Below are 15,234 nucleotides of genomic sequence, written 5' to 3'. Positions count from 1 at the left end.
CTGCAGGAGAGCCGCAGTCCCCGAAGGCCCGGGGCTCCAGCCTCCCGCTCCCTTTGTGAGGCCCAGGCTCCTGGCGCCCCCGGTCCCGCGCTCGGGCACGCGGCGCAGGGCCTGCCGCAGCGCGGCGGGCGGGGCGGGCGCTAGGACCGCGGGGAGCGCGGGCGGCGCGGCGCTACCTTAAACCCAGCCCAATGCCGCTGCCTGCGCCACTCTGCGCGCCGCGGGGCTGCGCAGGAGGAGCGCTCGCCGGCCACCTCGCCCCGCGCCCGCGGCGACACCTGTTCGCGGCCGCCGGCGGCACGCGGGTCCCGCCGCGGCGCCCCTCGCTCCCGCCGCCGCCCGCCGCCAGCTCTAAGCCAATGGACGCCTGCCGAGGCCCTGGAGAATTCTGGATACCAGCTTTGGACGCCTAAAGTTTTCCCCTCTTTTTGTTTTATTATCATTATTCTCATTTTTGGAGGGGGGCCGGGGGGCAGATTAGTCGCCGCCACCAACGTGAGATCTTTTTTCTCCTTGAAGGATTCCTGCTGATGTCTGCAGAGTCGGTTAGAGTAAAAACGGCGCATGCCTTCCTGGAGTCAGGATCCGTAAATTCTGACGTAGCCCGTGCATCTCAAAAATCCCTATAATAACGCCTAGGCATTTAAGTTGCTATGGTCATTCTGATCTCGAACCAAATGGAGAAACTACGGATTTTTTTTCCTTACTACGGTCGGATGGGATGAAGACCTTCCTGCCTGCCGAGAGCTGGGGACCTGTCTGTAGAGATACATAGATATGTTTATCAGTATGTCAGTGTGTGAGTATAAAGTGGTGGTTTCTTAGACTATCCGTGGTTTGACCTTGAACCTGTGCCAGTGAAACAGCAGAGTACTTTTATTTATGCACTTAATGGATTGAAGAAAAGGACCTTGTTTCTCTCTCTGCAGCTGCAGTAAGGGAGGGGAGTTGGATATACCTCGCCTAGTATCTCCTGGGTTGGCACCAGCATTATTGTTTATCGCTGTGCTCCGAAAGCCGAATCTTCTGATGGCTCCCCTCGGTGAAGTTGGGAACTATTTCGGTGTGCAGGATGCGGTACCGTTTGGGAATGTGCCCGTGTTGCCGGTGGACAGCCCGGTTTTGTTAAGTGACCACCTGGGTCAGTCCGAAGCAGGGGGGCTTCCCAGGGGACCCGCAGTCACGGACTTGGATCATTTAAAGGGGATACTCAGGCGGAGGCAGCTGTACTGCAGGACTGGATTTCACTTAGAAATCTTCCCCAATGGTACTATCCAGGGAACCAGGAAAGACCACAGCCGATTTGGTAGGTATACCGTTAACCCTTTAGTGTCCGTGCCGGCATGTTTGGATTGTAACTACTTATAAGGTGGTGGCGGGGGTGGTGTGGTGCGGGAAGGGGTCTCTCTCTCTGTCTTGTCTGTGTCTGTGTCTGTCTTGCTAGCTAAAAAAAAAAAAAAAAAAAAAAAAAAAGCCTCCGGAATTGCAGCTCTGCCGCTGGCACTGATGCGAATCTACATTGAAAGGCTTTTTTTTTTTTTTTTTTTAAAGGAAGGTTACGATTTATAAATATAACACAAGCCCCTAGTTCTTTCGCACCAGATACACGGGAAGATCAGGTTTAGGAAGTTTCTTTTGAATGGACTGATTCCACGAGTTTAAAGCTTTCATCATTAACTAACTGAGAACTTAAAAATGCGTTTTCGCAAAGGCAGTGGTTATCATATGTGCCCAACGAAGTTCTGGCCCCCTCCTTTTCCCCTCTAGTGAGTATACTGCTTGAACTGTAAACTAAGCATATCGCTCATCCCCACCGTGAGGGTCTGGAACCCTTTAGGCGAAGGTTGCTGATGTTCTGTTGGGAAGAGGACTGAAGCCGTATTTTAGACTTCCGAGCTCGGGAAGGGGCAGAGACACGGCGTGGTGGTGGTGGTGGGGGGATGACTCGGGAAGGGGCAGGGCGCTCACCAGGGGCGTAAGTCCTTCCAGCCATCAAGTTATTCCCCGGCCCTGTAATTTCCATAGTGTGCAGCCCCGTGTGGGTGTCCTGGGTGGCCCTGGTGTGAGTGTGTGCGCTCGTGCAAAAGCGGCGAGCTACTTTTAAAGGGCATTCCGAGGATTTCATTTCCCGAGGAGGGTACTTGTGACTCAGCATTGAAGGCTGCAGACCCGAGAGCTGGTGACTGTCCCCTCAAATGCCAGCACACGCGTGCCTGCTGGGCCACCCTGAGCCCAAAAGCAGCGAGTCAGCGAGCACAGTTTGGGGGTGGGGGCGACTCGGGTTTTCCCCTTACTTGCAAAAAAAAAAAAAAAAAGCCAGTGTGGGCAACCAGGCTGTTGGTAGGAGTTAACTTACGAGTGAATCCACCTGACAACACTTAAACTAGGTCGTAAAAGCAAAGTCCTGTGGTGATTTCTCTTCCTCATGCTTTAACGCCAGACGTTGAACAGGATCTAAACTATCTGTGTAGGTTCGTGGGCTGGAGACGATGTCGGAGGTGAGGAGGATTCGGGCCTGAGATGGGGCTGGTCCCGGATGCAAGAGCTCCGGGATTTTTTGCCCGAACGGAACCTGCTAGTGTGAATGGCTCTGGCAGCCTCTCCTCCCCGCTTTACAGTTTTCAGTTACAGAAATGTAACTCCCGGAGGAGTGGAGGCAGCTCTGGCCGCTGCACAGCGAAGACGAAACTTTGCTAAAGTGCTTTCTCCCAGGCTGCGGCCGAGCCGAGCGCTGCGCTCCAGAACCTCGGGCGGCCGGGGCGGGCGGCGTGGGCGGCCGGGTGCGCCGCGCCCAGCCGGGTCCCCCGCGCGCCGGCCGGCAGGTGCCACTCGGCTGCCCGGGCCCCGCGGCGCACTCGGCGGCCGCCGGCCAGCTCCGCGCGGTCCTAGACGCGCTCGGGTTCCGCAGCTTGCCCCCGCCCCGCTCGCCCTCCGCTGCGGGGACTGCCGTGTCCTAGGCGCCCGGCCGGCTGGCGCGCTCCGGCCGCGTTTGGGGGTCGGGCTCTTTTTGCCCACGCTCCGTCCCTTCGCGCGCGCTGCGTGTGAGTGCGGGTCCGGCTGGGCCGCCGCCCGGGCAGCGGGGTCGCGCGCGGGGTGGGAGCTGCCGGAGGCGCGCGCGGCGGGGGAGTTGGCGGTGGGGCCGAAGCCCCTGAGCCCCGTCCTGTCTCGGACCCCTCTCCCTCCTTCGAAGCTCACAGCCGGGTCTCGGGAGCGGTGGGCTCGCGGCGCCGGAGGTGGGTCGGGCCAGCCGGCAGGGCCAGAGCCGCGGGGAAGGGAGGGGGACAAAGGGCGGCGCAGGCGGCGGGGGCCGCGTGCCATTGTTACCGCTCCCGAGCGGAGCCCGCCACCCCTCTCTGCGCCCTGCGAGGCCGGCCTCCCGGCCCGTGGAGCCCGCGGTGGGCGCCCGAGTGCGGCCGGCAGCCTCGTGTGCGGAGCAGCCGAGCCCCGTCCTCGCGAGCGCCGGAGACCCGCGCAGCAAGATAGGGAGGCCCCGGGAGGCTCCGGTTAGGCTCCTCCAACCCCCACCCCACCCCACTCTCCATCCCCAGTCCCCACCCCGACTGTGGGCTTTTTTTTTTTTTTTTTTTTTTTTTTTAACGCAGTCACCTTTCGGGTAGGACGTTTGCTACAAGCAACCGAGTCATCAGGAATCCGGTGACTCTGCCGCGGGAACAGCGAGGAACTAGGGTGGATGGAGGGAACTGGGGGCCGGTGGGGGCGCAGGAGAGAGGCGTGCTCTGGGGTCAGCCGACAAGGACGCTGGCACAGAGGCTGAACAGAGACCATAAAACAAAAACCCGGCCTCGGCACCCCCCACCCCCAATCCCGGAGGTGACACGTCCTCTCCTTGTCCGCCTGGCGCAGTCGGCGGGCTGGTAGGGGCAGTGCTGGGTGGGAGGCCGGGCAGCGGAAGCCCCGGCCCGGGTTGGGGTCGGGGGGGCCCATCCGGAGCTCGGGGGGTCGGCCAGGAGAGGGCAGCGGGGGAGGGGCGCGCCCGGCGCTCGCCGCGCCCTCACCGGGGTTTGGATGCGGCTGAGTGGGTGGTGTGCGCAGTGGGGGCGGGGAAGGAGGGAGAGGCAGGAGGCTTATTTCAGTCTTCCATCCGGTGGCAGAGAGAAGCGCCCCCGGGGTGACAGCAGTGCCGCGGTCTCCCGCTGCGGCAGGTCCCAATATTAGCAACCTCTGCAGCGCTGCGCGGCCGAGCCTCCCACCCTCGCTCCCAGCCCCGCCCCGAGGCTCCTGGAAGCTGCGGGCGGGCGCTAGGACCCGGCTCGGGGCGGGCGCGGGGCTGCGGCCATCACACCTGGGGCTCCCGCCCCGCCCCCGCCCCGCCCCCGCCAGCCTCACCTTGGGCCCTCCCCCTCCCTGCCTGCGCCCCCTCCTCACCCGCCGCGCTCTGGGGACGCTGTGACCCCCACTTTCTCTTCCGAGTCTCTGGAAAAGGGTAGCCGTGGGTAGGAGGCGAGGTGGGTTTGCACCTCGATTAAAATAGAAGGTGCATTTTCTACCTGAAATGGAACTGAGGAAGGAAACGTGCTGGAGAGAGTCTGCCACCCCCTGCAGCCGCAGGTGACTGCACCGCTGCTAGCGTGGCGGTGACACTGCAGCGGCAGTGCGGGTGTGGGGGCGGGGGGCGGCTCACCGCTGTCCCAGCAGGAGCTGCGCGGTGACAACTTAGGTGGGACCGAGAGGGCGCCCTTTGTTTCCCTTTGGGGCGCTGGTGGGGGGTGAAGCTGGCGGGGGGGGGGGGGAAGCTAGAACTGTCTCTGGCTGACGGGCCCAGGGAGCCAGACGTTCGCTTCCTAATTCTTTAAAGCACTTGCTAGACGGGAAAAGTGAGCAGAAAATCAGTTGAGGAAATGGTAACGTGCAAGAATCATAACCAGGGAGCGCTGGGCCTGGTCCGCTACTTCACTCGGCGCCAGGCGGCCCCTGCGGGCTGACCCTGGTCTGGCGGGAAGATGGCTGCTTCCCGCGGCGGGGCCTTCTGGCCTGATGGAAGGCCGCCTCGGCTGGACCGGGCGCTCGCGCCCGCCGGGGCTGCCCTCGGAGGGTCAGGTGGAGTTGTACTGGAGGGGAGAGCGGTGTTAAACAGCACGGTAGACAAAAGGGGGTTAAAAATCTTATTTGTAGGGCTTTGCACTTGAAACAATTGTGTTCTGTGTATCTGGCTCTTCAACATCTCACCAAGGGGAAGAGCCTGTTTAAGGAGCTCTTTTCAGGATTGGTCCAGATCTCAAAAATCAGCAGGGTCATGACTCCCATTCAGTTCGTCATTTCCCACAGAAACTCTGGGGTTTGCTCCAGCTCCTGCAGACTCGGCCTTGCTGGGATTCGGGCTCCGAGATGATTGGTTTGGCAGCCCTAGTGCGGGGCTCTCTGGGTGAGCTCTGTAGGGAGGGGTTAATCTACTTTCGAAAGCCTTGTGTCCTGCCTCGCTCCAGTCTGCACCGTGCTTGTCCTTGAAGAATGCGGCTCTGCTGAGGGTGGGGGCTTTCAGGCTGAGGGTTGTTTACCGTGGGCCGGAGCTGAGCAGCTTCTGCCCACACCCCCTTCCCAGCCGGCCTCGAGACGAGGCCCGATACAGAGGGGCTCTAGGGGGCTGGGCCTGCTTTGGGTTAATGGGCCATGTGGACAGAGCCCTGGGCGCTAATACCTGGTGAGTCTGGAGCGAGGATGACGGCCTATTTTGGTCATTTTCCTGAAGTGGTCCCAGGAACTGACCTGGCGTCTTGTGGCCCACAGATGACCTTGGACCCCATCAGACCCCATCAGACCCCCTGGGGCGCAGTGAGTGCATCCTCACTGGAGCTGGCGCTGCTGTGCAGGGGAGTAGCCGAGTGCCACTGGTCACTGACCGCACGCTTCCCCGGTCCCTCCGGCTCTGCCGGTTGCTGTGCCCTTCTGAACTGAGGATGTCCAGGTGTGTCTGGTGCACCCAGGTACACCGGGCACAGCCCCCATCCCGCCCTTTCTTCCTTCTTCCTCTCCTGTGGCTCGTGACACAGTTAACTGTTTCTGCACGGAAGACCTCTCCTGGGCTCTTACCAAGCCAGTGCCCCTCGGTCCTGCACACTCAGGTGAATAGCCAGCATGGGGCCTGGCCGTCCTCTGCTCAGTGCAGCTGGAAGCATTTGCTTGGCACCAGCTCAGGCCCAGAGAGAGGTCAGGGGACCTGACTGAGCTTACAGAGTTCACTGTGGACAGGATGGGCCAGGAATGATAACGATTCCAGTCTGGTGGGGTGCAGTCTGGTGGCCAGGTCTCTCCAGCCATGCAGCTTTGGTGCTCCAGTGGGGAGATGGCTGTGGCTCAGAATTTGAAGTTCTCCTTGCCCTCGGTCGTGAGGTGACTTCAGGAGAGCTGGGGCTGTTCTTTGGAGGGCTCTGCTTCTCAAGGAGCTGCGTGATCCGGTCAGTGCTTTGAGCTGGTGAACTCTTTTCCACCTGGTGTCCCTAAACAGGCAGTTCCTTCTCACGTGGAGAGCCCCTTGGAGCCTCGTCTCTGCTGTTAATACTTTCAGGCAGCCGCTCTGACTCCCTTCCCCAAGCCTGCGTGCGCTGCCCCTGGGCACTGACCATGCCCAGAACGCCTGCCCTGACTGCATTCTCCCCGTTGTTACTGTGTCTGTGTGCTGACGTGGCCTCCCTCCCACTAGCTGGTAAGCGCTTTGAGGGCGTGGGCTAGCTCATATCCATCTTCACATGCTCCACAGATGGCCTGGCGCTTGGATTACGGTAGTCATTCAATAGTTTGTTGATTGAATGAGTCAGTGCATATTAATTACAGCTCTCTTGTTGATGCCAGGAAGAGGAAACAAGACAGATATCTTAATACTTTCATTTCCAAAATGTCTAACCATAATTTCAGAACTCAAGTCCTTTAACAAAAAAGCTCTGTGCACATAAACAGTGTGCTAATAGTCTGCATGCACAGACCTTCCCAGGCTCTGTCTGAGGAGGGCATGTTCCTTCAGCTCACCTGTTCTTCGCTTCCTCTGCGGCATCTAGTCCTGAGCACTGGGTCCGTGGAGTCTCCTCTCGGGCACATCTTCCAGTCACTAGAAAGGGCCTAACTCTGTGAAGATGGTGCAGAAATCACGGATGGGTGAGGAGTGGTAACACGCACATCATCATACGGGTCTAGGCTCTGGAGTCTGATTGCTTGGTGGCAAGTTATTTAGCGTCCTCGAAGCTTGGTGTCCCCACGTGTCAGCTGGAGGTGAGCCTCTTGGAATGCCCAGAGTTGTTCCAAAGGTTGAGTGAGAGTCCGTCTCACTGGGCGCAGCCTGGATGCTCCAGGACTCCAGCTGTTCCAATGGTCCTTGTGGTTGCTACACCCCCGACGTCCTGTGGACCAGCCGGCCAGATGGATTTTTGAGGTCACACACTTACTTCTTGTTGGGCCTGATGGGCAAAGTTGGTTAATATTCGGTATTAGTCCCTCAGTGCTGCCTCACGTTTAGGGAAAACAGATTATCAGATGCTCTCTTAGAAGGTGCCAGTATCTTTTAGTTTTATGACTTCCCTTTTATTGACATGGTGTATTACGTGGATCAGATGCAAAGGGGCAAAATGTTTTCATTTTACAATGAAAATCAGACATGAATGAATTCCTTGCGCTGTTTCAGGATAATGATGATCTGAGCAGAGGCGTGTTCGCATGTTCTCATGCATGCAGCTGCTACAGTAGTAGAACGCCACCGTTTAAAGCATTTTTAATCATAAGAGTTAGACGTGGTACGTTGAAATAAAATGGTGCGTCAGGAAGGGAGAGCATCTCACAGGAACTGACTCTTGTGGGAACAGTGCCTTATTGTCTTCCTTTTTGCTGTGTGAGGTGGGGCTGCCTGGAAGGAACTAGCTTATTTCAGATGTATCTGCCACTAGCGACTCACAGGTCATTGGATCCAAAACATAATTTGTAATTTCTCTTTATATTTTTCCATACACTGTTCCACACTCTGTTAAATACTTTCGCAGGTCCAGAGAGATATTCTGCAGACTGTAAACACAAAATATTTGTTGCCTTTTGGGCTTATAAAAGACTCAGGACTACCAGTTTGTAAGCACTCTCTTTGTGCCTCACCTTAGAGCACTCGCTTTATTAGATTTATGTACTTCATGCCTTCATTTGACTGCAGCACAATCTGATTTGCGAGAGTTGCAAAATTAGTTGTTTAAAAAATCCATGTAAGTGCTTTTTTATTAGTCACATGAGACTGACTGTAGCACAATGTTGTCCTTAGTTTTTTTTTCTAAACTCTTAAATGTAAGTAAGGTTTTTAATATTTGGAGATATTTTGAAAGCAGCTCAATATTTGGTATGCGTTGATGCAAGGTCTACACAGAGTGTAGCGCTGTGTGAGGAAACAGAAAATGACTGAGCGTGAGGGGTGTGAGCGGCGTCCCCGGTAAACCGTTGGGTAGTCGTGTTAAAGCAACAGAGCACTCGTAGAAATTGACGCTGCTGCGGTGTGACCATAAAATTCTGGATTTATGCTCAGCTTAGGTATTGTTATTCTTGGGGAGGTAAGCAAGGCAGGAAAGGAAATAAGAAAAGATCATCATGTTGCCTTGATTCTGGGGTACAGCATTCCATGCCTGCTTGAAATCAGGAGCATTTGTGGAACTGGCGTGTTTTTTCAGACTGTTGTGTTATCTTGATTGCTTAGCTGTCCCTCTGAGGCTTGGGTAAGTACAGCAAAAATACTTTGTTGAAGCAGAAAGATTTGGGATGTGTGAAGACTTCTCAGTTTTCCAGACGGAGCTCCGCGCAGTTAGGCGGGAGAGAGCTGGATGATTTCGGCGGAAGTCAGACAGGTCATCAGTAGCACCCCTACTCTCATTTTGAGAGTCAGGACCCTTCACTGAACAGAATTCTTTCCCCCTCAATCCATGCCCACATCCAGACACCCAGGTTCACATTTTTAAAGTGGAGTAAGGTTTTGCTTACGTTGCGCGCTTTCAGGTTAATTGGAATTCGGACATTGGTTTAGCTGACCTACCCCTTCTTCGCGTCTCTGTGTCAGGACTAGCTTTGTTTATTCTTAAAGTGTTTTGTGTATTATGTGTCGTGTCGCTCGGTGTTTTGTACCATTACTACGAGGCAGGGCTTGGTCGGACACCCGACTCCTTTGGCAGCGGTTGTAAGAGAAAGCGCTTCCTGCGCGAGCCGAGTGAGCGGACATCCTCTCAGACGCCCCCCGGGTGCTGAGGCGGGGAGACGCTCCTGCTCTGACCTGCCTCCCCTCTGCTCTTGGTCTCGCAGGCATCCTGGAGTTCATCAGCATAGCGGTGGGCCTGGTCAGCATTCGAGGCGTGGACAGTGGACTCTACCTCGGCATGAACGAGAAGGGGGAGCTGTACGGATCAGTAAGTACCGCGGGGCCGCGGCTGTCTCCCTGGGGCGGCACCTTCTCTAGGTTATAAATAGCTGGAAACGAAACCGTGTTGGGAAGGCGAGTGTGCGTTTCCACTTTTGGGGGAAACCATTTCATTTTTACTGATTGATGATCAGCCCTGGACCGTCACTCGACCAAGTTTCTAAGAAGATGCTTTATTTCTCTGCCAAACCATTTTCATTATCAAGTAAATAAAAAAATTCACAACTGTGAAAAATCCCATCTTCTTGCATTGAATGGGAGTTATTTTTGAAATGAATTGAAATTACCTTTTCCCAAGCTTTGCCAAGCATTGTGATTAAAACTAGAAATAGACCACGCAGTGAGCATAAACCTTTTCTCTGAGCCACAGAAGATTTTCATTATGTAGAGAGAGACGGGAGATGGAAATTACTGTCAGAGATTCTTGTGTGTGAATAAGAGTATAAAAATGTAATCATTGTTTGCAAGTATTATGAGTGTCTTTTTTTCCTTGTCCCCTGGGTTAGAAGCTCCTTGGGGGAGGCGGGGTGGGGGTACTGATTGTAGCCTGCCAGGTCTGGGCCCTGTTCTGGGGGCTGGGGGACAGCAAGGATGCGACAGAGCCCCCCATCTGCTTTGAGAGGAGGGGGCCGACTGGACATTTTTGTATCTCTTTACTCAACAGTTTCTAAAACACAGGGCGTGGTAGGAACTTGGTATGTTTTTGCTGAAGGTATGAGTATGAATGATAGGTCGTCAGTCACCATATCCTAACTTGAGTTTTTAGCAAAAGATTTGTAGTGAAATCACCCTCTGTTTTTCATTTCCATTATTGGTGGTCAAGTGGGAATTTTCTCCATGCGTCCAACATGAGAACTTTGGTTAGAATCTACAAAAAGTTGACAATTACAAGAAGCTTGGAATGGGAGAAGTTCTGGAGTCGTCTGTTGTCAGAAGTGAAGGGCACTGTCACCGTAGAAGCTGGAGACATTTTTTCTAGACACACTCTTTTCCTATCCATGTACCGGCAAACACGGACGTGTGCGCGCGCGCGGGCTGGAAGTCACAGCGACCTTTCACTCAGGACTCCGGGGCCTGAGTGGTGGCCTGTGTTGTCTGGATGTAGCTCTCACCATTTTTGGTCACACAAGGATGGTTTTCCTGCCTTGGTGAAATCTGAATGTACATTGGTTGATTTTGTTAGATATTTGTCTTCTTAAAAAAGTGCTTCCTTGAGAGAATACGTTATTTTAAGATATGTTTTTAAGCATAGGGTGGAGTTTAGCTTTTTACAGAGTTCTTGGTTTAGATGAAGTTGTCTCCTTCCTAAACGATCTCTGTTGACACTTTCGAGTGTGAAGGGACAAAGTATCAGGACTTGTAGGTTTTAAACCGTGGCGCGATGTCCTCCGCGTCAGCCCTCGCCTGCTTCCTCGCCTCTCAGGGTGCAGCATGTCGGGCCGTGAGCCCCGGAGAGCGCTGGCCGTGCTCGGGCACAGTCTGCCCTTCGGTGGGTGGAAGGGCTGTGGTTCTGCACAGTGGGCTTCAGGTGTTTTTGAATATGGATCTCAGCACTGCCTGCTAAATTATTTGAAAATTGTACATATGAAATGTGGTTCGTGTATGCTGTTATTTTAGGAAACACATATTAAAGGTTTGTAAAGGAAGCGAGGAGTGAGTTGTCACAGACAGAGGCCCTCGTGCCGGAGGAAAGATGGGACACTTGGTGTCCTGCGGGGCCTCAGCCCGGTGCTCGGGCTCAGTGGTCGGCTGAGCCTGGACCCCGTTGGGTGCCTCCCGGGGATGCTGGCCCCTTCGTCTCCCTGCCTCCTCCTCGGCGGCCCCCACTGGGGGCAGGGCCAGGGCTGAGGGGTCCCTGACTGTAGACCAGGTGAGGCCCAGTCCCGCCTGGGGTGGTGGCCGGGTGGCTGGAGAAGCCGGTCTGGGCGTGTTTCTGAGAGGCCCAGCTGTGCGCTCACGTTTATCGTGCATCCCAGCTGCGAGCGAGGAGGTGGGGCTCGGCCCCGGGGAGCCCAGCAAAGGCAGGACAGGCTCTTGGTCCTCTAGGCCCAAGAAACGCATCGGTCCCTTCTCGCCTGAAGGGTGTCCTCAGCTTGGAAGCTGTGGTTGGAAAGTGACCAGGAGTGTTTTCCATCTGTCATTTCCTTTGTGGAGAAAGGTCTTCAGTGGCTTCTCTGCCCCCAGCGTCTCCTGTCTCCAGCCCCCGGCCGCACTGCCAGGAGGCCCCCCCGCCCCAGACACGAGCCAGGACCCCTTCAGGCCCTGCCTCTGGCCCCGCCTGCCCTTGGCTTGGTCCAGCGCTCTCCCCAGTCCGCGCGGCCTAGATCTGCTTTGCTGGAATCAGCTTTCGTCCTCCTCGTCTGATGTGCGCAGTGGTCAGGGGGCCCCTCTGGCCGGCCACCCCTCCCTCCTAGACCGGAGGGGACAACTTTCTTTAAGATTCTGTGAGAGCTGCGCTTCTCAGGCAAGACCCTCACCCCACCCCTGACTTGAACCCCAGTTTCCGGTTAGCGTTGCTGGTGATTTCCTTGGGCCCCAGTGAAGCTGTTCGCATTTCCATCACACGCGCGTCCCCGGGGACTCACGGTGTGGTCGGCTGTGTGTTCCCTGATGTGTCGAAGGGCGCAGCTGGCAGGCTTCTTTGTGGTGTTGCCCACATGTGGCGAGGGCCGTGCACATGCTGGGTGTTCGGTGAGCCCTCGTGGGGCTGCTGTGACCCTGACGTGGTGCTGATGCACACGCTTCATCGGGCCCCAGGAGTGCCCTGGCCATGGCTGACGTGCGCGGCTGCGCGTCCTTAGGGCTCTGCTGGAGGGAGGAAGCCCTCTCTGCCGTTGCGTGCTGGCTTGGACTGGGACGTGTCCTCCTGGGTGGGTGGGGGGCGGGTCTCCCCCCGGGGGTGTGGCTGGGGCTGGACAGGAAGATGGTGTGGCAGGCCTGGCGGGTGAGGGCGGGTACCAGCATCAGGAGACAGGTTGCTCCTTCTGTCCCTGCCTCCTCCTTCCCACCTGTGAAGCGAGAGCTGGACGAGGTGTCCGGACCATCCTGTCCTACTCTGCATCTCCGGAACCTGTGGTTTGGATTTTCCCAGCTGCACTCTCGAGTCCTGTCTTCCTGGCCCACGATGCTCTCTGTGTGCCCAGGTGTCCGTGATAGGGTCTCTGTGCCTCCCTTGCTTGGAGCCGCTGGCCTGGGTGGCCCCGGTCTGGGCCTCGTGCAGGTGCGGGGGTGCTGGAGCTGAGACCTGGCTCTCTGGGCCCAGCAGTCACACTTCCCGCAGGCTCAGGGTTGTCGTGCCTGGTGTGGCCGGACCCCAGGTGAGGCGGGGAGAAGGGCAGAAAGACAAAGGCAGCGGCTCTGGTGTTAAATACCCTGGAACCCGTAGCTGGAAGAGCTCCCGGGGAAGCTCAGAAAAGTGGAGAAGGTTTGCGTCTAAACACTGGGGAACCTTGAAAAGACGGATCTCACTTGGAAAGAAGGTAAGCAGAGATTTGGGGAGGTCGCCGCCACTTTTATAAAGCGAACAAACGTGTCCGTGTAGCCAGAGCTGGTGTGAAATGCATTCGGGATTATTCGTCTTCCATCTGTGTAGTTCTTTTGTTTCCAGTTTACATTAGGTTTAGCTGTAAGATGTCGGAGGTGGATGGGGTAATATTTCTTCAAAAAATGTGTAGAATTCCGATATCCCAGCAGATTGTGGAAACAGGAAAAACCGTATGGCTGATGTGGCTCATGAGATGGTTTAAGGAAAACTCAGATGATTCTAACCCCGGGGTGGAGACTGGTTACTGTGCTTCTGTTAATTCATCTGTGCAGCCGGTCATTCATTTGCTTATTCATTCACTAGCATTTCTCTCTACTGTGCCTAGAATTGTGCTGAGTGCATAACAATGCAACTAATCTCTCAAAATCTCATGGGAAAAATGTACTTATGAATGAATAATTCAGTGTGCGATGCACTATATTAGAGGAGTCACAGGTGTCTTGGGCGTCCAGAAGCGTGTTTAAATAACTGCCTGGGGAAATGGGGCGGCGGCACGTAACTGGGTCTTGAGGGATGCATAGGAGTCTCAGGAAAGGGAGGGCAGACGGGGAAGGGCCACATGAGCTTTTGAGCGTAGAGATGAGAATACCCTGCCTGGGTGAAGCTTAGAGAGGCCGTTAGGTCTCACACGCACGCACACGAGTGTGTACTGGGCAGAGGACCACAGCGTGAGAGTATTAGTTTTCACTTGTCACTTTTGTTCTTGTCAGAGAGACTGGAAGTAAGGCTCAGTTGCTTTGAGGGTCTTAATCTAAATTATCTGAGTATTGTCAAGACACTTCCGAGTGTTCTGTAATAAATCTCTCTTTAAAAAAGGATGCCACAAAGAATTAATCTCTTTCAGGAAGCCTGCATTTAGTGAGAGACATTTGGCCTTTTCATTAACAAAGTTCAGCGCAATCACTAAAATTGTAATGACAGAGGAAGGTCAGCGTGGGGCCTGTAAGCAAGGTGACAAGGCCGGCACACGGACTTCTGCCTTGTGTCCCTCTCAGCACTTGCTTTATTCTGTCCAGAGTTTTCATTCCTGTTGGTCTTTCCCACTGGATTAAGGGGTGAGTCTCTGTCTTACAGCCTTTCTGGTCCCCGGGGCCCCTGGCACGCGTCACGTGCAGTGGGCGCAGGGGGTCTGTGGGAGGGTCGCGCGTCAGTGGCGCTGCCTGGAGTGCAGCTGCCCCCTGGGCGTGCTGTGCTCCCGCGGGCGTCACCTCATCTGGCTGTCAGGGCTGAAGGGAGGGGTGGGCTGCCTTCTCCAGGCCTGGCGCTCGTGGGTGGCAGAGCGTGGACGCGGACCCGCGCTCGGGGCCCAGCCACCATCCTGACCGATGCTGGTCACACAGGCGTGGGCCTCTGGTTTGCTGCTTATGTTTCCAGAGGCACAACTGGTCCTGAGTTGTGTGAGTCCCTGTCGTCAGTGGCCAGGGTGTGATGGCTTTGGACTGAGTTTCCAGCACACAGAAACCTAAACAAGCCGGAGACGCTAGGTGGGGCAGTGGTGTCTCCGGCGTGGGGGGCCCTCGGGGTGCTTCTGTGGTGCGGGGTGGAGGTGGGGGGCTGTCCCCGAATGAAGGAGGTATCCACTGCATGAGAGGCCAAGGGCAGTGTCCCTGACACTTGGGACCCCATTTCACTTGCACTGTTTTCATTATGTTACCTGAATATGTATAAACGTAGACCCCTTACTCCTCTGTGGCAACTGCAACTCACACCATATTTATATGAAAGCTCACACTGGACGGTGAGACCAGTAGCATCTGAAGTGGCTCAGCTGACCTGATGTGATGGAGGATATCACCTGACTGGGCCAGTTTTGTCTGAGCTCCGCACATCTGTTCCTCAGGGCACCTGGGGGAGGGCAGCCTCCCCCCAGGTCTTCTGTGTCATCTGGTCTTCACTGACCTTCCAAGTGTGTCTCCTCCTCCTCCCGTCAGCCCTGGTGGCAAAAGTTGCACCACTTAGCACAGAAGGTGACGCTAAACACAGGGACACTCTTGGGTGCTCATCTGGAGGGTCTAGAATGGCCTGAAAATGATCCCTTTACTTTTTCATGAAATGAAGCAGCAGCAAAATGCTCTCTCAGGAAGCCGCTGCCCCAGGTGGGTCCTTGTCTTCCGGGATCTGCGGAGCCAGTTTGAGGAGGCACGTCCTGTGCGTGGAGCCTGCAAACAGTGTGATTCCTGCAAAGGACATGAAAAGGGTCATTTGTTCAGTGATCTGCTTGATGGCGGGTGTGCTGTGGAAGTGGGTGGTTTTAAACGGACCCTCTGGGCTGCAGAGCTCTGCCTTCCATGGCATGTGTACGTGG

General features: G+C 55.7%; 1 protein-coding gene across 6 annotated transcripts in view; it reads left to right on the top strand.

Annotated features, from left to right (window-relative positions):
• The first annotated feature begins 223 nt into the window (after positions 1 to 223).
• FGF9 (fibroblast growth factor 9) overlaps positions 224 to 15,234 on the top strand; it is a 48,786-nt gene continuing 33,775 nt past the window's right edge. For 2 of the 6 annotated variants that reach the window (XM_032496457.1, XM_006176550.3), the window contains exons 1-2: positions 224 to 1,306; positions 9,271 to 9,374. In XM_032496457.1, the coding sequence (XP_032352348.1) occupies positions 1,030 to 1,306; positions 9,271 to 9,374 (381 nt within the window). In that variant the 5' untranslated portion in view covers positions 224 to 1,029. Of the gene's footprint in view, positions 1,307 to 2,508; positions 3,042 to 4,786; positions 5,384 to 6,463; positions 6,662 to 9,270; positions 9,375 to 15,234 lie in introns of those variants that run through there. The other 4 variants (XM_032496456.1, XM_032496458.1, XM_032496454.1 and 1 more) reach the window with 4 other exon arrangements.

Source organism: Camelus ferus, chromosome 14, assembly GCF_009834535.1.
Source record: "Camelus ferus isolate YT-003-E chromosome 14, BCGSAC_Cfer_1.0, whole genome shotgun sequence".
In the NCBI taxonomy this organism is placed as follows: domain Eukaryota; kingdom Metazoa; phylum Chordata; class Mammalia; order Artiodactyla; family Camelidae; genus Camelus; species Camelus ferus.
This window is presented reverse-complemented; position numbering and strand designations above follow the sequence as displayed.